This window comes from Tympanuchus pallidicinctus, unplaced genomic scaffold (assembly GCF_026119805.1).
Source record: "Tympanuchus pallidicinctus isolate F22 unplaced genomic scaffold, pur_lepc_1.0 scaffold26, whole genome shotgun sequence".
Taxonomy (NCBI): Eukaryota; Metazoa; Chordata; class Aves; order Galliformes; family Phasianidae; genus Tympanuchus; species Tympanuchus pallidicinctus.
In genome coordinates, this window is record NW_026294743.1 from 13,032,551 (window position 1) to 13,056,976 (window position 24,426).

The window sequence follows — 24,426 nt, forward strand, 5'->3', positions numbered from 1 at the left end:
ATTATCTTTACTCAAGGTTTTAGTATGCTTTTTGGCAACACATGTCAAGCAGTGATTAGTCTACATGTAAGGTTTTGACGTCAGCAACTTGCTGACGGGGTGTGGCAGAGATTTTTTAATAGAAATTGGTTTGCGTGGAAACCAGCTATATCAGTAACATGATTGCAGAAGAACGTGCTGTATTCATCTCTATACCTAATGACATAAAACTGTGTAAGTATTTACTCTGTTTATTTTTTTCCATAATTCTATTAAAGCATAGGTGGACTTCCTTGCCTAAAATCTCACCAATCCGCATTATTCATGTCATTTAAAAACATCATCAAATACTGAGAAATGTCATTTTTAGCCTTTTCTTTTCAGGCTTTCTGAAGTACAGCCACTGTGCAACATATTTATTACAGCCCCGTGCAGACAAGTTTCTGTGCTTTAGGAAGAGTCATTGCTGCTTCATGCCACCTGTTCCAGTTTTTTAGCCTCAGTCACGCAGCTGTACCCAAAATTGCCCCCCTAGTGGATATATTAAGTAGGAAGATTAAAAAAGAAGTACTTTGTGTAGCATTTGTTTAGCCTACTTTTATTTGTTGTCCGCAGGTAATGTACACGTGGGTAGGATTTGTGTAAGAACTTGTGCCTGAAGGATTTAGCCACGTGTAAGAGAACATGTAGCAAATGTGTTTCTCAGCAGTGCCCATGGCCTGCTACTGTTTAGTCACCTACAGGGTCATGGTGCAGCCATGCAGCTTGCAGGCAGAGTTCACTGGCTATTGACCCTGGCCACCTTTCTGTCCACAAATGAGAAAGTTCCATATAAAAATTCCACTATGTGCTGAGCTACTCAACCTTGTTGTCTTGCTTTCTTACTGTACACCCGTCTGTCTCTCTTTGCTACAATTATTTTTGCCTTGCCTGATCACTGTCCTTCTGTACTACCAAGTCAGTGGAACTTCACCAGGCCTTGGTGCAAGCAAGTTGTTGATCTAGCAATGGGAGCAGTGTGGGGCAGTTCCCTATGATGTGGCTGCAGTAATGAGCCTCAAAGTCACATGGCAACCCTGTCCCATTTAGCCCTGGTAAGTTGTGAGGATAAGGGAAGAATATAAAAGATAGAGGCTTGGTGGCTTGGAAAGACAGAACAAAACGCTGGCGGGGCCTGGTGTAGTGGAAATGCTAAGCCACAGCCTGAACCAGTGGTTGAGCACCTGGTGAGAAGGCAGGACCAACCCAGGGGAGCTCAGTGCCTGCAGTGCACCTGAGTGACTGGAAGGCATAGAGACAGGATCTACCCCTTCCCAGACCTCACTTAAGGTTGGCAGTGAAGATAAGGGTATCTTGATGGAGATCCCTGCCTACTTGAGGCCTTCCAAAGATAAGTAGCTTTTCTTCCTTTGTTTTTGTGTCTATGCCTGCTGTGTTTGGGCTTGTTCTCATTTGTTATAGTCTAGGATTGTGCCACCCCACTACTACTGCTGTACTTTCCATCATGTTATTGTATTACACCTGATTACAGCCTCTCTGCTGTCCCACGTGCAGTACTTGATGCCAGCAAGGATGTCATATGCCATTTTGGGTGCCCTTGCACATAAATAGCCAATGGCAAACTGGCAAAAGGCCTTCAGCAACTTGGTCTAATTTTGAAGTTGGCCCTGATTTGAGCAAGAGTTCAAACAAGATGCTCTCTAATGTCTCCTTTAAACCAGAACTACATCGTGTCTAGAGTCGTTATTTGTTCTGTCTGAGTCACAGCAGTGACTCAGTGAAAGACAAACCAGTCACGTCTGCTAACACTGTATAGGATACACCGTAAAGAATGTGGGATGGTGGAAATCATGTCATGAGGCACAGTATGCAAGCTAGGTTTCAGGAAAGGGCTTTTCTGTTCCAGAAAATAGGATTTGAACTGGCAGTTGACCTACAGATGTGTTTGGGTCTTTTTTTAAGAGATTTTAAACTCTATTCCTTCTCAATATGTTACACAGGTAGTTTACAATGCCTTTATGGTATAAAAGAAGAAAGCAGTCCTTTCTATGGTGGGATGTTTGCTTCTTCCCAGTTCATGTACAAATACGTAGGAATTGTGATGAAAACTTCATTTTCAAGGCTTTATTTAATTTTTAGAAAACATTTTACAATAATCTATTCCCTCCTCAGATCTGGTATGTAACTTCTTTGTAAAACAGTGAAGCAGCTATACTTTTATACATATTATTGCCTTAAGCCTTATTTTAGACCAGTACTTTTGTCTTGTGAACAAACGAAAAAATGAACAAAATACTCTTTATGGCTTATATTCATGGTTCAGATTTTGATTTTCAGTTATCATCGTGTTTCACTTTGGTCATGATATGGTAGGACCTGCACATTTGGTTCTCACATGCAAAGACAAGCCTGAATACAATACAAAAAAAAGGTACAAATATGAAAAGAAAATTCCTGATTCTACACATTTTGACCATGATTAATCTGGGAAGTATGGCTTGATTTTCATGCTCATCTTCTTCATTGAATACCATGACCCCTTCCAGTTCATCCATACAACACCATCATCTGTACCGTGTTTTGTCATATCCCAGCTGTAAGTCCCTCCCCAGTAGTATCTGCCATTGGGGTTGGCTGCATGGCAGCGATTGTACCACCATCCACCACCATCTTCTTTGGAGCACTGTTTTCTTGGATCTGTAGTTAACCTGATGAAGTAAAAACGGGAGTTGAGTCACAGATGAATGTAAGCAAATAGATCTGAGTACATATGTGTCCCTGTACTGAAATTTTCAAACTACAACCAATACTTAAAATCTCATCTGAACTTCCTGTGAAAGACTGCACTACTGCAAGTATGTGCTATGACAGTTAAAATTTCAGTTGTGTCTCTTTGGGAATTACATTATGGTTTACCAATTGATAACTACAATTCCTTCATCATCTGTCTCTCCCCTCAGGACTCATCTCTGTATTCCTACTTAACCAAAACAGCACTCTTAAGCACTACCACCATCAACCTCAGATAATGAGAATATTGTAATCAGAATGACATTTTGTCTATGGTAACATCATTCCTGGAATCAGTACAATTCAGCATTCCTGTTCCTTACTTGGCTATAGAGCAGCACTAACACAGTGTAGATTTAACTCTTCTTTCGCTATGCCAATTCTGCCTTAAGCTGCACCAGAACAGGATGAACACTTGGCTAGCAAATTACAGTAAGAAAACACATTTTAAGATACTATAAAGTGCTGTGCAAACTAACAGCAACTTAGTTGAAATATTCTGTGGGTTTTTTTAAGCAGATATATACAGCCTGGAAATTTCTTTTAAATGCCTAATGCAAGTACATACCATCCATCATTGTCTCTGTCGTAAGTACTGAAGTACATGCCATTGTGAATTGTCATTGTCCTGTTTTCTCCATATAACTGTGAAGCTCCTTCCATCAGAGCATTGCCTGCATTGCCTTTGTAGTTACTAACAGAAAGTTGATATTTGTTTCCTTCATTATGTATGGTGAAACCTCCATAAAGAGCTGATACTTTATCACCATTCCAATCTTCCATTTCAATTAAAACTTTTGTGGGTCCTATCTTGGTAAGTTGGCTGATTTTGTCATTTCCAAGCCAATATTCACCTGAGAAGTAACAAAGGAGAGATTGGTGAAATCAATCTCAGAATATACTTCAAGGCAGCTTTATGATTTGCCTGCAAGTCTGTTGAAGTTAATTTCAAAAATTCAAAGAGATTCAAGAAGTACAAGAAAATTGTTTCACTAAGCACTGTTCACATTTCATGCTCAGTATTTTACCTGGTGTATCACAGTATTTCTTCCCTCCACTCTTTGCAACATTTCCAAATCCTTTCTTATATTCATCCCATGGTCTTCCAAAATTAACACTGCCATCCTGACGATTCTGAATCAAAGTCCAGCCTACAGGAACAACAGGACATAGATTAAATAATCTAATCTTATTTGGTAAATTATGAAAGGAGCTCTAAGTCTTAAGATACAGCCCTTCTACCATTATCTCAAGATGAAGGGAGCAAGTGACTTCTTTGTAGCAAGGCTGGTTATGAGTTCAGCACTGCCATTTTTACTCACACTGCAGCACTGCCTTGCTTCATGAGGAAATGTAGAAGAAGCAGAAGTTGAAGAAGCACCTCAGATCTTTTTATATAGCATGTAGTAACAGGGTAAGAAAAGAACTAGATCTTCCACTTCTGTCCACCAATACATTGACAATTTTAGCTATATTGATACGTTTTTATTTACCCATCCCTTCACACTTATTCATTCACAGTTTCATTATACCAATATTCTGCTGGGTATCTGACAAACATGACCCTTTTGAATGAGTCAGACTTAATTCTCACTAACTGAGAAAATTGTAACTCCATATTAGTTTGTATAAATTGAAAATTATTAGTATGTTTGTTCTGTTTTAGTATCCATATTAATATTCTAATGACATTGTTATTTCACACTAACCTCCGTTATCTGTTTCCATGTCACAGTACACTCTGTATGGCTTGGTAAAAGGATCTGGCTGGATGATGTACATTTCAGACGTTTCACCTCCCTTTCTGTAAATATCCTCACATTCTGCAATAAACCGGAGACTCTGTTACTAAAGGAGCTCTGAAACCCTTGATTTGCTGATTACAAGGAAACGCTTTTAAAGAGGTATTTAATTCTGCTTTGATTTTAATACCTATAATACACCATTTGGAAGAATCAAGGAAGAAAGGACAGCATACTTGTATTGTTCTACATATCCAGATAGGCATTTCTAAAAGTTCAAGCCAAGCTACTGAAGACTGTATATATTTCAGTGACTTTTTGAATTAGACAAGTTTGTAATAGAGGAATCTTTCGTAACTGAAAAAGAAATGAAGGATGTAAGTAGGAGAGTCACAAAAGTATCGCCTTCATCTTACTGAAGGTGAACCTGAAGACCAGAGGCCAGATCTGAGGGTTTTTTCATATTAGAAAATTATCCATCTTTTCTGCTACCTTAATCATTGCTACGGGTTTCAGAGAACAGACACACCTATTAAATGGTGCACCCATCAACTTGCACAGCGACATAAAGGTAAGAAGAAAGAGTTGTTATTGTAGTTAAATGAGTACCTCTGCCTGAAACCACCGGGATGTTACAGGAAGCAACACATGGGGAACGGCAGTAGTCTGTCTGGGTTGCAATTGCATTCTCCAGTTTCTGTATCTTTTTGTGTAAAGAATCTACGACTGCACGGAGGACCCTGAGGCTAGAGGGGATGTTATTGTCCAGGTTATCCTTTATGTAGTCATAATGCAATTCCACTTCTGTGTTATACTCAGAAAGTATAATATCATTGTCTAGAAAAAACAAATAGATGAGAAGTAGGTTAGTTTTCTATGTTCTCCAGATATGAAATGAAACAGTTATGAAATGAAAAACAACCTATAAGCATAATTTGAAGATCTGCTTGTTTTCTTAGTGGGAAGGAAGGGCATGCATGTATTTTGCTTGCTTTTCCCAAATGTAAAAAAAAAAATACATGGAGATGCCTGGAAAATTATTTCTTTGTACTAAAATGCTTCTTTTTTGGCAAGCTAGTAAACTTGATGGTGTTGCTGTAAGAACTAGTTCTTGCCAAAGAGCTACAACTTCTTCCCAAGGAGCCATGCCACCAAGCTAGGAGCTGGACATAAAGGAGTTTTGGATGGATGATAGATCACAGTATCACAGAATTAGGAAGGCAGGTAAAAGAAGGGGAGCCCATACATTCAGAGGCCTCATATGAATGTTGGCTCAGTATAGGATCCGTGCCTTTGCCTCTCTCAGAGGAATTTTTTTAAGATTTATGATTACATATTTTTAACTTTTAAAGTTTACTGCTAGCAAGTAATAGTAGAAATCCTATTTCAATGGAGCTGCAGTACTATTAACATTAATGATTCATAACAATAGCATACCTTTTCTCTGTTTTTGTGTCTTCACCAGTTTATCATCTATCATATTCACATACTGATACATAGTTGTAGAGGTGTCAGAAAATTTGGCCACGCTGTCTTTTAGATCACGCAGAATTGATGTCTCTGTTTTTTCCTGTTTTAGCAGTGTCGCTTGCAGCTCGCACCCGGTTGGACATAGTACTCCCTTAAAAAAATAAGAAGAGCTGTGTATAAAGATCAAGACAAAAAGAGAAGTTTCTAAACTAGTCAGCAAAGGACTATACCTTTGGAAACGCTGAATAGTTAGTAATATTTGACCACATATTCAAGCATTTAGGAAAGGACTCAAGACAACTGTCAGCTACAACGAATCTGCAGTTTGCAGATGAGGAGAGTGCTTAGTCCCCCAAGAGGATCTTTTTGCTGAATCCCTTGGGCAAAGTCCCACTTTTGTGTCCAATATATGCTTTTAGCTGTTCTGCACAATTAAATGTTCCTGGAAATAAAGAACCAGCACTAGGACTACTTTCTGTCAGGAACAAATGGAGCCTGTGCATGTTACCTGTTCCTTTCTTCTCTAGCCTCAGAGAATCAAAGAGCTTTTCCACAGCTTGGGTATGTGTATCTCTCATAGGAAATGGCTGCTTATTAACAAATAGTTATATCTCAAATAAATATCTCAAGAAGCTGAGCACTGTGGAAGCACGGCCAAATTCAGGTGGAAAGACACAGAATTGGGCTGCTTTAAATGCACAACCATCCTACACTTGGCAAAGAAAACGCCGCCTTCAGCACCCTTCCAGCCAAACAGGCAGACACTTACCAGCTCCTCAAGAGGATGGTTGCAGCCACCAGCATCGGGGTAGATGGTCCTCTCCTTCTTCATGCCCTGCTTGTCCCTCTTCGGGGGTCGGGGCTGGTACCCGGTGCCAGAGATGGGGGGTGCCACGGGCCTAAGTGTGGGGGCTGCTTCCTGCCGTTTGTCCAGGGGTCGGTGGCTTCGAACATCAACCTGAGGGCTGTCCTCCTGCAAAACCGGGCAGAGAAAGATCTCTGAGCCTGGGCTGAAGCCTTTCTGCAGCTAAGGCCCATCCTGGAGAGAACGCTGCCCCTGCGAGGCCACTACTTTGCCAACAGACACAGAAGGCCATCTTAACCACGTCACTTCTTTGAAAATCTTCCATCATCTTTAGCCTGGAAGTCTAATAGGCTGAGCAAGGAGCCCGAGCCATCTGTTGAAATGAAGCCTTTCGAATCATGGAACAACTGCATCAAAATCTTCAAACGCCTCCAATCCCATTAAGACTTAGCTAAGAATAGCAGAAAAGGGTAAGAATTAGAGACTTCAAGGAGTTAGAGATGTAGGCAGCATGCAAATCACAAAATGGATGCAAAAGGCTAAGCAAGGTAATCTCACCAGCAGTCAATGCAGTCACGTAAACACATCCTACAACAGAAAATAATCTCACTGCTGGTCACCCTGACCTATTTCATTTTGGCTGGGATTTTCAAAGTATAAAAAAAACAAATACTAAAAATATAAATAAAATTTCTCATTAAAATATTTTACTCAAAGCAAACTTAAATATAGGTTAAATTGTTACTTTAGATTGATCCTCGCTGCTTACCTTTTGGTTTGACAATGATCACCTCTCTCTTTCAAACATTAGTCACGTTTATAATTTGGAAATTCATTCTTTTTTTTAAATGTCTGCTGAATCCGTAGGAAAAATAAATCCCATCTTTTAGGCAGGACGCAAATACACATTTCTATGCCTTTGCACAACACGGAGGAATTGTCTCAAACATCACTGGCCAGCATTACTAAATAAATACCCTTAAACACATTAAGCTAAATAACTAATCTTACCAATTTCCATTCTGTATTTGCACAAAGAAAGAAAGGAAATAGAAAGTATATCCAAAATCGAAAAATAGCGGTAGCATAGTAAGATATACATGAAGAAATAATTGAAAGATTATTTCTTTGAGCCACAGAAGAATATACATGTATCATTTTCTAACTGAGCTAACTCACACAAGCCAAGTAAGCCATGCATACAATTAAATAAAATTTATCATTCTCACTCTTATTTTCATCAATTCTAATCAGTATTACAACCTCATTATCATAGTCAACAGATGCCTGGGGTTTAATGGCAGGGATGCAGAGCAGGAGCAGCAGGAGCAGCTTCATAGTGCTGCCTGCTTGAGCTGCTCGCTGACCTCCCGTCAGCAGCTCTGACAGAGTGAGATCCACTATGTTCCTATATATGCATATGGCCACGCCAATTTTTCAGCTTGACAGTGATAGGATGAACCCTTCAGAGCAATCACTGCTCTGTTAATATTTAACCTTTCTCTTCTCTGTGTGCCTGAATACAGTTGATGTTGAGCAACTTCTCTGGACAACTCTTATCTGCGTGTCCCGGAGACCTCTGTGGCTGCTGGCATTGACTAAACATTTAAATCCTTAAAAGTACGTCCTACACAGGTTACACAAGATTACCGTATTCTCAAAAGTCACAAGTCTTGTAAAACAGCTCAACAGGTGAATGTCCAAAGAGAAGAAATGCTGTCAAACAGGGACTCTGACATCTCCTTGCTTGTTTTTTCTCTGCTGAAAATTTGAATGCTTCAGAAATATCATATTAAATTTGAATTAAATTTATCTCATACCGAACATCATGGTCTTCTAAGCAGGTCTGATAGGACCCAGGTAGATATGCAAGCCTTTGGCCTCTTTCAGTACAGTACATCTGGGTAAATTGTTTTTTTCTCATGAGGAAGCAGATGTAGTACCTCAATGGATATTGTAAAAATTCACATTGATAGAAGATTGATGTTTTATCTTTACTGATAAGCTCCCTTGTGCACTATGTGGTTAAAATATCTTCAGTAGCATCTTAAAATAATACGGTATGAAGTTATTTGTAATCAGTAGTGAAATAAACAAACGCTTTCTGGTGCTTTTTAAGAATATGACATATTGCTGCTCTCGTGTAAATGGTTTTAACATTTCAGTGTCTGCATATCCTATGCATCTCTCATGTATCATGAATTATAAATAACTGAGTTATAGTGAATTATTCAAGTGTGCACACATCTCTTTGATATCTGAAGATGTTAACAGAAGCAAGTTATGGGCTGAACTTCCATTTCAGAGACCAAATGGATGGAGAGGTTAATTTTGTGACAAACAAAAACAGAAATAGCTAAAATTGCTTGTTTTAGGCCTTTTTCCTGTATTTGTGCTGTTGTCAGAATTCTGGTAAACTACTGAGATTCCCGAAATACAAGAAAACAGTTTAACCTGACTAGTTTAATCATTAAACAGCTTGGCCCAGAATTGGCCATGGCTCAAGAAGCTCTTACTCTCCTGAATCTGATCCCTTGCAAGACAACATCTCTAACTCTGTTAGATTTGGAAGAACACAAATTAAGGGAACCTGTCTCTGGCCAAAACTGTTGTCATTACCATGTTATTTATACGTACATATAAGAGCCAGTTAAGTGCCAGTCAAGACACTGTTTGCCCATCACTATTACTGTTTCTGAGCATTCCTCAACCTTAAATGCAATTTTCATCACACCTGGCGGAAAGTTCAGTCACCACCATTCCATGTGTAAGGCAGAGGCACAGTGATGCGAGCCTCTTGCCCAAGGCTTACAGGTAGGGGAACAGGGGAGATCTAACCTGGGGTCCCACTAGCCCTGAACAAGGAACTTGCCTTTAAATTATCCTTCCTTGGTCCATATGAATCTTAACAATATTCGTCTTGAATTTATTCTGAAACCACCACCATATTCTGCAGCAACTGTAGGTGTCCTTTTTCAGGCACTCAATGATCTTTGGTCTGTGGTGGCCAAAGGTGGCTGCATCCATGCCGAGCATGTTTGGCCTGGGAATCCCCCAGCTTCATCTGCCTTCTGATAGGATTTCCCCTATGAAATTCAGCCTTTGACTCTCCCCACTCCAGTACTTTCATTGGCTTCCCAAAGAGGGTTAGCCAGCTGTGCCTACCAAGGGAATTACCAGGAACCACAATGAATGAGCCATATGCCTATTGTGCCAAGGCTTTGATGCTTGCAACCGTTACAGCTAGGCTGACACTGTATGAGGACTGGATAAAGCCTTATGAACAACCAAGAACATGGATTTATCTTCTAAAAATGGTGTCAAGGAGGCTTTCTCTCCAAATAAAACACCTTTTTCCATGTGTTTTCTTCACTTCCTCCCCAGCTCACACGGTTAATGAGAAGTTCTTCCTGAACTCACATAGTGGTGATACTACAACAACTCTGCTACGAAAAGAAAGCACTGACCCGATGATGTTCCAGGACATCTCTTTGTACACTGCTTTTGTCCTAGAGAGCTACTTACTGGCAGAGGTGTATGTGTGTGCTTTTAGGAATGAAATTTTGTGTGCTGCCTCTCATGTTTGCTTTGCCAAATCATCTGCCCATGGTGCAATGCTCTTTACACAAACCCCATCCTTGTATGTTGGCTCCTCCAGCCTGAATATGTTCCAGAGGCAGTTTTGGTGAGGGGGAATAGAGCCTTCTTGGACTGCTATCAGTAAATGTAATTTTGAAAGGAATCCAGTTGTTAGCAGTTGATTTAGAAACGTCCTTTGAACACACTGGTATTGTACATGTCATACTGTGACAGGAGTACTCCAGAATTAGATGTTCTTCTCAGGTGTCCTCTTTCCTTCCCTTTACTGGTAACAAATTATTTCAAAGGCTTCTCGTAAATGAGAATTAACGTTATGTTCACATTCTGGAAGTAAGCAAATTTTTAAACACATATGAGGGGGGCATCTATTTTGGTCATTAAGACAACACTGAAGTGTATGCAATGCGCCTTTTATCTTTCCATTAGGGTAAAAAATGACACGGCTTGTTCTTCCTGGAATTACAGCTAGAGCTGACACGCAAGAACACATCAAGTAGAAACACATCACATTGGATTTGAAAAGGACAATGAATAAATTAGTGAATACTGCCAGCGTGGTTTAACAACTGCTTGGAATTAACCTGCTAGGAGATGAAATAATACATACATGTAACACAGATAAATTTGACCTTTCATGTTTTAAAGCGTTGCAAGGACATCAAGGGATATGACTCCATCCCTAATAAGCACCTGAGGGGAATCCTCACTTATCGAAACAGAGAGTAACTACAGGGCTTTGTAAAACCTAACGATGCAGTAGTGAAGAGCATACGTACGTGAAGTTTCCTTACAAAATACAGATTATTCTTTTCCGGGATGGCTACAAAGGTCTGTATTCCAAGGCAGGTTTTCCTTTAAAGATGCATTAAAAATGGGCCTGATTCACTTCAGCTAAACGGCAGAACGCAAAGCGCCAAGCCTGGGCTAAAAAAAAATAATAATAATAATAATAATAATTAAAAAAAAAAAGCGAACGCGGTCACGTGACGTGGACCGACGCACTCAGCGCACGTCCCCGCCCACCGCCGCCCGGGATCCCTCCTCAAGCGCAACATCGCCCTCTGGTGTTGGAGACCCCCGGCTGCAGGCCGCGCAGGGCTCCAACCTCCACGGTGCCTCGGGGCGCGCAGCCCGGCGCCCGCTCTGCGCGTCACTTCCGGTGAGGTACGGCAGGCGCCGGAAGTGCCTCCATAGCTGTCGGCGGGGAGAGGGGAGCGAGGAGCGACGGCGCCATGGTGGAGGTGAAGGCGGGTGGGGGTTCGCGGGGTGGGAGGCGGGCCCCTGGCGGTCCCTCACGCCGCGTCGCTGTGGGGATGGTCCGCCGCCGTGCCTCTGCCTGCCCGGGCCGCTCCTGCTGCTCTCGGGAGGCCGGCGGGGCCTTTCGCCGGTCTCCTGGCAGCGGCGCGGTGTAGCGGGCTCGAAGGCCTGTGTCAGCTCTGTTCTTCTGTCACTGAAATGCTGTTGGTAGGACAAGATGCCCAGCAGCTGCCCCTTGTAATAGTCTTTTTACAGAGTGTCATCGCTGTCCAAAGCTATCTGTGTTTAGCTCCTGTTGTGGAGGTATTGCGTTACCTACTGCTCCTGTTGCAATAAGCAGTCGTTTGCTACCGTAATTCCTGCTCTTTTTTTCAGTCACACGGAATTCCTAGCTTCCTAGCCCTACTAGAGATGTTCTTTTCTTGAATTGGTATCTGGAGTTTGCAGCACCTTCCTGAGCAAAAAGCTTCATGCAGGTCTGCTGCGATAGGGGAATGTAAAGTGTGGGTCGATGAGTGGGCAAACAGAGTTTGGGACAGGAAAGCAGAGCTCAGTGGAAGAAACTCCAGTGTATGGAGCATGGAGGCTGGGCAGCTGAATGATTCTGGAGCTAGAAGTTGTTAATGTGGCTTACAGTCTGTTGCTGCTATTTGTGACATGCAGAACAAGTACAAGAAGTTTCAGTTTTGTGTACTGAACAAAGAGGCTCATACTCTGTTTAGATTTATTTATTTTTTTGTGCCCTGGGAGGAAGGTAGGAATTAAAATTATAATTATGTGATGCTAAGTAAATATTCTGTGTAAGTTAATAGCTGGCTATATTTTGAGTAGATCTTGAATTAAAACAACTAACAGATAGACTTAAATTTTTGGTTTGTCAGAGCAGCAGTGTTTTCTTTGACATAGAGTTATATCATATGTAAGTCTGAAATTGCTACTCAATTTATTTTTCAGATTTCAGTTTTTCCTTTAAGCATGGCTAAATTTATTTAAATATGCTTTATTTTAGGAAGTCCAGAAGCACTCTGTGCACACACTTGTGTTCAGGTCTTTGAAGAGAACCCATGATATGTTTGTAGCTGATAATGCCAAGCCTGTGCCGTTAGATGATGAAAGGTGAGTACTGTGGCTGAGTTGTATTTTGTTAGTGATGGCTCTATCCAAGCAGGAGTTCAGATGTTTAGTGCAATTAGCAGTTAAGGGAATTAAAGAAAAAAACAGAAAGATTGCAATGTTAGCTGTATTAGGTGTCTCCTGTTTTTAAAATATTTCAAAACTTCATAGCAGTCAAAAATCAGGGTTTCATCAGGATTGTGCTCTGTTTTCCAACAGCCACAAAGTAAAGATGGCAGTGAAGCTGCGTACTGAGTACGGCTCAGTGTTGCACATGCCTACACTTAAAGAAAACATGAGAGAGAAAGGAGGCCCAGCTACTGGGGATCCATATGGACATAAACAGTATTCCGGAAATGAAGGTTTGTTAATCCTAGCAGTGTGTTTGTTAATCTGTTGGATGTAGAAGGAAATAAAAATAACTGGTTTTCCTTGCGAGAGTCACAAGAGTTAAGTGATTCAGAATGAGGAGAAAGTTTGTTTCCACAAGGAAATAGTAGGAGACTTAACTGATTAGTAAAACAAGTGTGTTTTAAGGTAATGCTGGTATGTGCTGTATTTGGGTATTAGAAGGCTGATAAAGGTTGACGACGTGTCATTTTGTTGTTTAGTTTTGTTTTTTCGTATAATTTGTTCAGACTTCCTCAGCTGTGCAACTATTAGAACAGAAAAATCATTAGTTGGAAAGCGCTTTGGTTAGGTTATATGAAATAAGGGTGCATTGGGCTGATCTGTATAGAAACTTCTGAAGCATGTCCAATGACTTTTTATTTTAGCTGAGGATTTATCTTACAAAACACGTCTGTTTGAAGATATTCTGTGACTGAAGAACATTGAGGGGCTGGAAAATACTTAAGGAAACAAACTTTTGCTTGCATTTTTCTTTTCCAATGTCAGGCACACTTATTGGCCTTGAGTAGCTTGTGTCAGACAATCATACTGTTTGTGTAGTTGGCTCTTCTTGCATCTACTTCAGAAGGCATCTTTGACAGCATGAGCATCTTTCTCATGGGAGAGAGATTGTTCCTGTTGGTAACAAATGGTGCGACCGTTTTTAAAAGGCTGAGCTCTGGAAATCTGAGATAACCACAACAACTAAAATCAGTGTCAATAAAAGGTTTGTAAGTGTATTACAATAGAAATGATTGCTTCTGCTGCTTTGCATCACCTACTCTGTTGTACTCAATTGTGTTTGAATGCATTATTTTGTTGATCTTTAGGAGAAGAACTGGAGTATGTGATAACTGGCACGCATCCATACCCACCTGGGCCTGGTGAGTAAAATTCTGTGTTTCAGTCAGATATGTCAAGGTGAAACTGAAATGTTTTTTGTTGCTATTTCTTGTTTTTGCCTTGGCATCTGACAGGAATATTATCTTTGTTGTCAACTGCCAGAACATTGGCTAGGGAAAGAAACAGAGAGCTGAAAGTAGAATAAACTCTCCAGTCTACACCAAAGATATACTTTGAAAAATGGTTTTGGGCTTGGTTTTTTTTTTTTTGTTTGTTAGTTTGATTTTCCTAAATTAATCTACTCTTCTTAGGACGAGAGCAGAGATTACAAGCTCTCCTCAATAGGAAGAGATTAAATGCTCTCCTCATTAGGAGTAAACCTTTCACTGCCCCAGGATATCTGCAGTTATGTAGAGACTGTATAGTAATAAATAGTGCTGAAAGGGCAAGACAGCAAATACTTGTCAAAATATTGTTTCTGTGGTGTTTGGAGTTCACAATGGTTGAGGCTGGATAAAAAGCATAGCTATTGCTTGCTTGTTTGTTTCATTTCTGATGGCAGAATCATACTATTTTCTACTCCAGAAACTGTGTGCTTCTGGAGGTAGTAGAATCATGATGGAATAGATTTGGACCAGAATAAAAATTACTGTAGATTTGACTCCAAGAATAGCATTGAATGATGGTGTTTAACATTACAAGTGAACGATATGTCCTTGTACACAGGGGTGTGTGTGAGTAAATGTGTTATGTAACACCTGTTCCTGAATTTTCTTTTTAATGGTTGCCTTTGCTTTTGCTGTGTTGTTTTTTCTAGGTGTGGCTCTGACAGCAGATACTAAGATCCAGAGGATGCCTAGTGAATCTGCAGCTCAGTCCTTAGCTGTATCTCTTCCCGCTTCTCAGTCCAGGTGCTGCTGCAGTACTTCATTCATGTTTGTATAATCTACAAGAATTACAAGGCAAAACAAAGTACTTTGAGTATTCAGCTTTGTCAAATATCTGAAAAGCTGATCGAGTGGTTGGCAACCCTGCCTGTGGCAGGGGGTTGGAACTAGCTGGCCTTCAAGATCCCCTCCAACTGAAGGCATTCTGCGATCTGATTTTAAGGTGGCCAGGCATCACCTTGGTGTAGCAGCGTTTTTTCTTGGCTATCTCTAGAGGCAATGGACAGGAGGGGGAGAATGGGGAATTTAGATCAAATAGCAGACAGAAAGAGGGGCTTGGTTTGCAGGTACTTGTTGCATTGAGTTGATCAGACACTGGAGCAGGCTGCCCAGAGAGGTTGTGCAGCCTCCATCCTTGGAGATGTTCAGGACTCAGTTAGACACTGCTCTGTGATAGCTTCTCACTTCTTAAAATGCAGAGCTGATTTTGGTCAGTTGACTGTTCTCATTCAATGTAGGTTGGATGCTAATCGGACAGCTGCCGGTGTGGGAGAGATTTACAGACATGCTGGGATATCTGAGCGCTCACAGCCTCCTGGGATGTCTGTGGTGAGTTTGTTGCATGTCTAATGTGAAATATTGGCAGGTGCTCTTTGGTTTCATTTCTGTACTGTGTGGAGATCTCCTTGCTAGCTAAACTTCATTGGTGTTGAGATGTCAGGGCAAGAAAGTTTTAAATTTTACTTGAAGAGGTAAGTTATGAAATATTTGCCTTACTTGAAAGGTGTAATTTTTTGTTTACAGGCTATGATGGAAGCTGGCGGAACCAAAAATTCTGCATTAGTACCAAAGAAGGCTCCAACCATGCCCAAGCCTCAGTGGCATCCACCTTGGAAACTGTACAGAGTAAGTTGCAAACTTACATTGCGAACACCAATGTGAAAATGTATGAATTAAGTTCCATTAGGGTTTTGTTTGAGCACTGTTCATCTAAATATAATTCTCTGTGTAACCAGAGCTTCAGAAAAATCTTCAGAATGCTGTAGTGTCAGGTAAATACAAAGCTAATTGTTAAAAGCAGTTTTTCCTGGGAACACTTGAACACAAAGGAGTATGTGTTGATTCTGCATACAGCAGTGTGAGAACACCTCTATATGGAAACAGAGAAATTGCACTTCAGTGCAGTCTGCAGAACTGCGTGTGTTGAAGCATTGTGATATGGTTGTAGAAACTTCTTTGTAGGAGCAGAGACTTTCCCTATTGCAAGTTTCCCAGGTGTGATGTAGGGCATGTAAATTTCCAGTGGTCCCATCATTTAACTGAAGTAGAAAGAAAAATAATGCTCTCTTCAAATCTAGTTTGAGATTTGGTTGGTTTTTTAGTTTGTGTCTTTGTTTTTGTAGAGCATGTGTTTCTTAGCTAGTTCTGACAGATTCAGTGTTGGAATGGGGGCTGTGCTTTGTGATATGTGGCTGTTATTTCAGATTTAGGAATTCTTTTCTTTTTCTGAAGGTTATCAGCGGTCACTTGGGCTGGGTGAGATGCATTGCAGTAGAACCAGGAAATCAGTGGTTTGTTACTGGCTCTGCTGACAGAACTATTAAGGTAAGAGGCTGGATGAAGTTAGTAGCAAAGGAAGCTGTGAAGGTTTTAGTTTTTCAATATTTAAAAACTTCTATAACCCTTGGGGAAAAAAAAAGGTCTCGGTTGGTATAGACAGAATGCTGTGCACACAGCTGCAAAATATTTTTCTTCAGAGTCAGAAATGGAAGAAAATTTGTGGAGTATCACTAATACTTGAGATTTCATTTGTTGTATGTTAGCAGCTGGAGAGCAAATGTTTTGGTTACTGTGATTTTTAATGTTAATTGACCTTACTGCATGTTACCTGGACTGTTTGCCCACACTATTGCTCTGTAACTTCTAATTGTCTACCTCAAACTACCTATTTTGGTGCAGATTTGGGACCTTGCTAGTGGCAAGTTGAAATTGTCTTTGACGGGGCACATTAGCACTGTACGAGGTGTGATAGTAAGTGCAAGGAGTCCTTACCTCTTTTCCTGTGGAGAAGACAAACAAGTGAAATGCTGGGATCTTGAGTACAATAAGGTAAGCTGTAGTTTCTGACATTGGAATTAACTGGTAGTGGCAAATGTAAAAATAAAAGCGTTTGAAATACTGTTTTAAATGTTTGGTTAAAACATGCATGTTTTTAATTCGTTTAGGTTATCAGACATTACCATGGTCATTTAAGTGCTGTCTATGGTTTAGACTTGCACCCAACAATAGATGTCCTGGTGACGTGTAGCAGAGATTCAACAGCACGAGTAAGTATAACTGTGTGTTGGAGCACCTTCCGTTTGTAAAAGGGGCTAGTTAGCAGGGGCTGAGAACACGTACTAAAAGGAGAACATGACAGTTCATGTTAACTTTGTCTTCCTTTGTAGATGAAAAAACTAAGCCTTCAATTGTACCCCAAAAATTGTACTCCAAATTATTCCTTAATTTATTAGATAGGCTCCCTAAATGTACAGGATTACTCTGTGTGATTTATGTGCTTATCCAGAGATCTAAAGGTTGACCCACTTCTCCCCTTGAAATTTACCCACTGGGGCAGTTCATCTTCTGAACAAAACAATTTAGATACCTAAACGTATGGCAAGGAGTTAGCATCATCCATTGCAGTGTCTAGAATTGATAACATACACACCCTTCTTGGCCTGTTTGCTTCTTTTTTTTTTTTACTGTGGTTTCATAGATTTGGGATGTGAGGACAAAAGCTAGTGTGCACACGCTCTCAGGACACACAAATGCTGTGGCAACAGTGAAGTGCCAGGCTGCAGAACCACAAGTTGTTACAGGTAGAGTGGACATGATTTTGCAAATATCATAAGTAATAAACCCAATCTTAGCTGTATTTGTCTTGTATTTCTGTGAGGTTCAAGCCTTTTCTCTTTGTTCATTTATTAAATTCATTTCTCATTCGCTTTCTTTTGAAGATGGGCCATGCAGTGGTTAACTGTAGCATCAATAGTGTGACATAAGGAAGTATGGCTATGTATTGTTTGAATGTCTTTCTGCATTTCCCATGCCATAGTTCATAAAAAGTGCATCTTTTCCATTATGTCAAAATTGGAGCTGCAGCAGCAGGGATCCATAAGCAGGGGATTTCTCAGATACTGAAAGGATAGAAGGTAAATTCCTTGCCCTGAGCTCTGTCCCCAAAGGGCTTGTGTTTGGATGGGCTGGCATCCAGGGCCTGCTCTGCCACAGCTTTCTCTGGAGAGGAGCAAAGGGCAGTAGGTTATCTGGCTTTGAAAATAATGCCCTGCTGAACTGCATGCTTCTCTTTGAATTTCAAGCTGTGCAAAAAGCTATCACAACTCAGTGCCTTTCTTTTCTGAAATGGAATTAATGCCATAATTTCCTAACAGAAACATCAATGATTTTATATTTTTCACATATGAAGTTTTGTCTGTTTTATGAGCACAATAATAAAAATAGAATGAATAGTGGGATTTTTTTATTTCATTACAGGCAGCCATGATACTACCATACGGCTTTGGGATTTAGTGGCAGGGAAAACTCGTGTTACTTTAACAAACCATAAGAAATCTGTAAGAGCAGTAATACTACATCCAAGACAGTAAGTTTTCTTCATTCTTTTACCTTCTCATAAATTCATGGTGTGGTGCTGGAAGGCCAGTGTGGGCCCTGATTAGGAGTAGCAGGGCATAATAATGAGAAAAAAAACAAACAAAAAAACACAAACAAACCCAGGAAGCATATAATGCTTAAAAATGTATATATCAGTAAGCTATTTGTGTAGCACCTTTACTGCTCCTGGCTTCCCAGGATTTGGTTCTCATACTCAGAATATATTAAAGTGCACAGAATTTCTTATGCATGTGCTTTGCCATGTTCCTTGAAAAATGAGCAATGCTGGGCATGATAAAGCTAATAATGATGTATGTAACTGAATGATTATTAGCAGAAGGAGACACGTTTTTGTAAAATTTCACAGGTGTAAATACTGCTGAAAGAGGTGGTGATTAATACAGAGTGATTTGTTTTGTAATATGTGCTTCATGGCTCAAGATGTTTCAATCTAAGTAGCCTTAAAAAAAAAAAAAACCAAAACCTTCTTGTGGGTATTTAATCTTTGAAGCAGGTGTGGTTTGCAGTGCTTAGGTTAAGATAACTCTGTCTGGATGCATCCCAAGTTTCTTCAGATAAATTACTGTTAAGACAATGGAGAAAACAAGTTTGCATAGAATTCTCTTTTTTTGCAGTGCTTTGTCCTTGCTTGTGTGGCTTTGAAAATCAAAACTTGTTTTCCCCTCTGATTCCTTTGCTGATGATGCCCTTCTACTGAATTTCTCAGAATAACAACAAACAAAAATATTAGCTTTCATGCTGTCTAAAGAAATGTTTGATAGCCCCTTATCTATCTTCAATATGCTGTGCTTATTTTCTTTCAGTTACACATTTGCATCTGGTTCTCCAGATAACATTAAGCAGTGGAAATTCCCGGATGGAAACTTCATTCAGAACCTCTCTGGTCACAATGCCATTATCAACACACTGACTGTAAATTCAGATGGAGTTTTGGTCTCAGGAGGTAAATAAGAAATTGCACATTTGTATTCCTTCCCACTCGCTTCTCAAAATGTACGTGTGACTGAAGGATCTTAAGGTCAGGACCCCTTAGCTCTCTTGGGCTTATGAACCTGCTATAGCCTACATCTTCATTTTGAACGAAGTAGAATCCCTTATATTTTTTGGTGCTGCATGCCCAAAAATGTCTTTGAAAGCAATCTGAAATGCACAAGTCTGCAGAGTCCATCCTATGTGATCTCATGAGTTTGAATTACAGAATCACAGAATTGTAGGGGTTGGAAGGGACCTCCAGAGATCATCGTGTCCAACCCCCATGCCAAAGCAGGTTCCCTACAGCAGGTAAATTGTTTAATATCCCCTCAGAAGACCAGAAATTGGACTCTGACTGGGACACATGTGTCACGTTGGCTGCTCTGTTAGTGGCAGTGAGAATGGATGGAGGATGTAGAAAGCTTGTTGTGCTGCTTAAATCTGAGCACATCCTTGAGTTGTGTGCATACCTTTGGTTGGTTGTTTTAAAGTAGATTAGAAAGTGATAACGTATTGCTCCAAATTACTGGCAGGGCCTGAGCTTCTACCTCTTGGTTTTGTTTGTCTGATCTTTTGATTGTAAAGAAGACTCAATTAACTTTTCAGTTTAAGACAGATTTCACGGGGTTTCTCAGAAGCAGATTCTTAAGAGAAGCAACTGTTCTCAGAGCAGCTCAGTTACAGCTCAGTGCTTCCAACTGGTTTGACCCCATTTGATACACTGTGTCATGTAGTCTGGAGCTGGGGAGTGAAATGGAAATGCATTAAGTAGGAGTTGTGGAAGGGAGCTAATTATATTGCCAGCCTACCGTGGCTATGTTTTTAACAGCGTATCAAGGGCACTCTTGGTTTTAAAATGTTGTCAGGGATATCTTTGACAACTGGTGCATTCACAGTGAGAGCACAAACTTCTACCAAATACTGGACTGATCTCAGACTTAGTTCTGTGTTATTTTGAAGGCATTTCTAAAAGGTCCTTGTAGACTTTAATGCTGTTGAGGCTTTCAAAAAATCTATTACTTCTTCATGCTAAACAAACAAACAAATGCTGTTATTTTAGTGATTATCTGTGATTCTTTTAAAAATTAAAATTTGAATATAATTCTCATCCCCTTGTACATCTCCATGCTACTTACAGCAACCTTATAGAAGTTTGGGCTGACTTAAAATAAGTTGAGGTTATCTTAAAGTGTCTTACCTTGAAAACACCCTCTTGAAATATACAGATTTCTTGTCGAGCTGGCAGCTATGGAGAAAGAAAAGGTTTAGATTTGGTTTGGCTAAATTGGCTAAATTACTGTTGGGGTAAAATTGCTTTTTAATTGAAAAAATAATTGCTTTAAGAGTATCCTTCCAAATACAGATTTCAGATTGAATATCCTGCTGCCACTAGCCGTTGCAGCAGCAGTAGTTTGGAGTGATATTTGAAGTAGATCCTGTACAACTGATAGGTGTATGTCTCATTAACAGGTTCCTTAATGTCTGTAATTTCCTTGGAGGCATGATACCTCAATTTTAATGGAGCTACTGAGCACAGAACTTAATGTTCAGAATACCAGTCCTTTCTTTGCTTCCAAAGCAACGTACTGCCTTCTGGGCTATTTGATTCAAAATGGGATGAGATTTTGAGGAAGCCTCACCAGCCTGCTTAAACAAGATCAGTCTTCCTTCTTAGCTAAGGAAAACAGGAAACCTTATATGATGTTACTTGCCCTTGCAGCCCAGAAAGCCAACTCTATCCTGGGTTGCATCCAAAGAATCGTGGCCAGCAAGTCCAGGGAGGTAATCCTGCCCCTCTGCTCTGCACTGGTGAGACCTCACTTGGAGTACTGCCTGCACATGTGAAGTCCTCAGTGCAGGAGAGATGTTGGAGCACATCCAGAAGAAGGCCACAGAAATGATCTGAGGGGTGGAACACCTCTACTGTGAGGCCAGGCTGAGAGAGCTGGGGCTGTTCAGCATGGAGAAGAGAAGGCTTTGGGGACACATGAGTGTCTTAAGGGGAGCTATAAAAAGGGATAGACTCTCCAGCTGGTTTTGTTGTGGTAGGACAAGGGGAAATGGTTTCAAAGTGAAAGGGGGGAGCTTTTGATAGGATATAAGGGAGAAATTTGATACAATATGGGTGGTGAGGCACTGGAACAGTTTGCCAAGAATGTGGTGGATGCCCTTTCCATTCAAGGCTGGACAGGCTCTGAGCAGCCTGATCTAGCTGTAGGTGCCTTGTTCTTTGCAGGGGAGCTTGGCTAGATGGCCTTCATAGGTCCCTTCCAACTCGGACGATTCTGTGTCCCTGCTGTGCTTGGAATGTTGCTTTCAGTTTTGGACTCGAGCTCTTTGCTACAAGAATGGTATGGAGTTGCTCAGACATGTGCAGTGAAGAGACTATGAAACAAACAGTATGAGAAGTGGCTGTGGAAACTTGTTCACAAGACTGTTTTTAGAAAAATGGCAGAAATGAACTGGGGGAAATACTAATTACGTTTTCTTTGGTTCGTTTTTAGCTGATAATGGTACTATGCATCTTTGGGACTGGAGAACTGGATACAATTTCCAAAGAGTGCACGCAGCTGTACAGCCAGGCTCTTTGGACAGCGAATCGGGAATATTTGCTTGTGTTTTTGACCAGTCTGAAAGCAGGTTGCTAACTGCTGAAGCTGATAAGACCATAAAAGTGTATAAAGAAGATGATACTGCGGTACGTCAGAGTGTCTCTTTTATGTCTTTTCATGAAATCACCAGATTTGAAATAAATTTTAGGCACATCAACAAGGAACATGTGTACACCCTGTGGAATCTGCTCTGTTCGTGTTTGAAAATAATGTGTGTGCATGAATCTGAAGAGGACAGCAGCTTCCTCCTAATTTCTTATCGACTGCTGTAGAGCAAAGAAGTTGCATGTGCATCAGCTCTTCTGCACAAATCATGTACCATTAAATTTGGACAAAACTACCCAAAATAATAATGTGCTTTGTGTTCTGAAGGTGCTAAGGGATTTTTTATTGTAATCATTAAAACATGAATTAGCAAGATTACATTCTGTATATGGTATTTCTGTATATGATATGGGTTAAAAATTGTCCCAAACAAACTTCTAGCATTTAGAGTAAGTAGAATATTTTCAAACTGATGTTTTCAACTCTGAGTCCATTTACCAACATGGAGGAGAATAGATTGTAGGTTATCAGAGTACAAATAATGTAGTGAAGTATACAGTGTAAAGATTTTTTTTTTAATGTTTATTAAAGCTTTTTGTTCAATTTTGGGATTGCTGCATTGAATTAGACTTCGAGCAACTCATTTTGCTAGTTGCAAACTGTAGGCACTGTGACATTTGCCAAAATCTGTGTGTGTCAGTGGAAGGACTGACTGTTTAATTCCTACTTCTGTGCTTTGATCACTACAGAGTTTTTTCTGAACTGCTACTGGCAACTTTATGCTCAAAAAAAAAAGAGAAAAAAAAAAAAAGGCAGGAACAAATTCTGCTGTGTCTTCCAGGCAGGAATGATAATGTAATTTAACTTGCTTAAATGAATTAGGTAGCTGTAATGTTGTGTATATGTCCTATGTAAGTAATATTTTAGACTAACCTCTAATTACAGATTAGTCTTGAGTTAAAATAAAAAATAAAAATCCTTACGGAGGTTCTGTTCTTCCCTTTTAGACTGAAGAAACTCATCCTATCAGCTGGAAACCAGAAATTATCAAGAGGAAGCGATTTTAATGCGACAACACACTTGTGCTATGATTTTTTTCTGGCTTTTTCGAGAGCTTTCAGTCACATGTTCTGTCTACAACAGAAGAGCAGGAAGTCAGCAAATCTGTGCTTTTTCAGTGTGTTTTCTAATAAATTTCATTTCTTCCTTTTTGTCTTTTTTTGGGTTGCGTGATCCCAGCAAACAGGTTGCAGCTATCAGCCTTCTCTTTGGCTGCACGCATGTGGAGCATGTGTGGTTCATGGAGAGGATAAATGTGCAGGTGGTTGCTTTTTTATATGCCTCTACTGAGCGTGAATCTGAAAAGATTTGGTGAGCTGGGTTTTCTGCAAGACCCTTGCTTTGCTCCAAAAGTAGCTGAGTTTACCATAGAGTCCATCTACGGGACATTTATTGAGTGGCACTTCTAGATTTTAGAGCCATGTTGTTTACTGTGTATGTGCTTAGTAAATACTGTAATGGAACGTTACGTGTGCTAAAGTACAGAATGAGAGATTAACCAATAAAGATCATGGCATAATACAGTAATGTGGTTTCCTTGGAAAGCAGCACTCTGGCTGCTAACACATCCCCAGTGGCTGTGTTATTAAATGAAACTGATTTTCCAAGTGATTGATTTTCTTTCCCTAGGAAAGCATTCAGTATGCTACTTCATATCTTTGCTTATTTCGTTTTGCAGTGGACCTGATAATAATGAAAGCCACTGTCAAATTATATGGCTTTGTTAGCACTGGGTTAGACCAGTCGACTTGATAAATCACGTCTTGCTTTCTTTCAGTTATCTGAAGTATTTGTGACATTCAATTACAGGGAACTTAAAAAACTGAGGTCTGAAGAAGAGCTCTTAAGTGATTCCAGCCATGGTTTTATTTATTTTTGACTCCCTGTGATCTTAGGATTTAAAGCATGGATATGCACGTATGTATGAAAGTTTACTGACACTCCTGAGGGGACAGATGTGTCATTGTATTTACAGTCATGCAACTAGCAGTAACCACGGAATGCTCTTTGCTAAGCTTCTCTTTGGTGTCAGTACTGTTCTTCATCACCTGCTAAACTTTGTTCTTCGGATTGCTACACTTGAGAACTAAATAGGAAAGGATGGGAATGGCATTGTTCTTAGAGTTATGAAAAATAGAAAATTTTTAAAAATATGGATTGAAAACAAGCATTCACTTTATGAA

General features: G+C 40.1%; 2 protein-coding genes across 2 annotated transcripts; one reads left to right on the forward strand and one right to left on the reverse strand.

Moving 5' to 3' along the window:
- Window positions 1-2,088: 2,088 nt before the first annotated feature.
- On the reverse strand, window positions 2,089-8,189 carry FGB (fibrinogen beta chain). Its single transcript, XM_052690386.1, has 8 exons — window positions 8,050-8,189; window positions 6,751-6,954; window positions 5,949-6,132; window positions 5,121-5,348; window positions 4,479-4,592; window positions 3,798-3,920; window positions 3,338-3,623; window positions 2,089-2,687 (listed from the first exon to the last, which is right to left on the reverse strand). Exons 1-8 carry the CDS (start codon window positions 8,122-8,124, stop codon window positions 2,459-2,461), a joined length of 1,443 nt encoding a protein of 480 aa, XP_052546346.1. The 5' UTR covers window positions 8,125-8,189; the 3' UTR covers window positions 2,089-2,458.
- A 3,322-nt stretch (window positions 8,190-11,511) lies between these two features.
- PLRG1 (pleiotropic regulator 1) lies at window positions 11,512-23,766 on the forward strand. The gene is made up of 15 exons (XM_052690370.1): window positions 11,512-11,627; window positions 12,653-12,759; window positions 12,976-13,118; window positions 13,977-14,030; window positions 14,807-14,900; window positions 15,395-15,485; window positions 15,681-15,782; window positions 16,389-16,481; window positions 16,836-16,985; window positions 17,102-17,203; window positions 17,635-17,737; window positions 18,414-18,522; window positions 19,358-19,497; window positions 22,031-22,224; window positions 23,191-23,766. The coding sequence occupies exons 1-15, from the start codon at window positions 11,619-11,621 to the stop codon at window positions 23,248-23,250; spliced, it is 1,551 nt and encodes a 516-aa protein (XP_052546330.1). The 5' UTR covers window positions 11,512-11,618; the 3' UTR covers window positions 23,251-23,766.
- The last annotated feature ends 660 nt before the right edge of the window (window positions 23,767-24,426 follow it).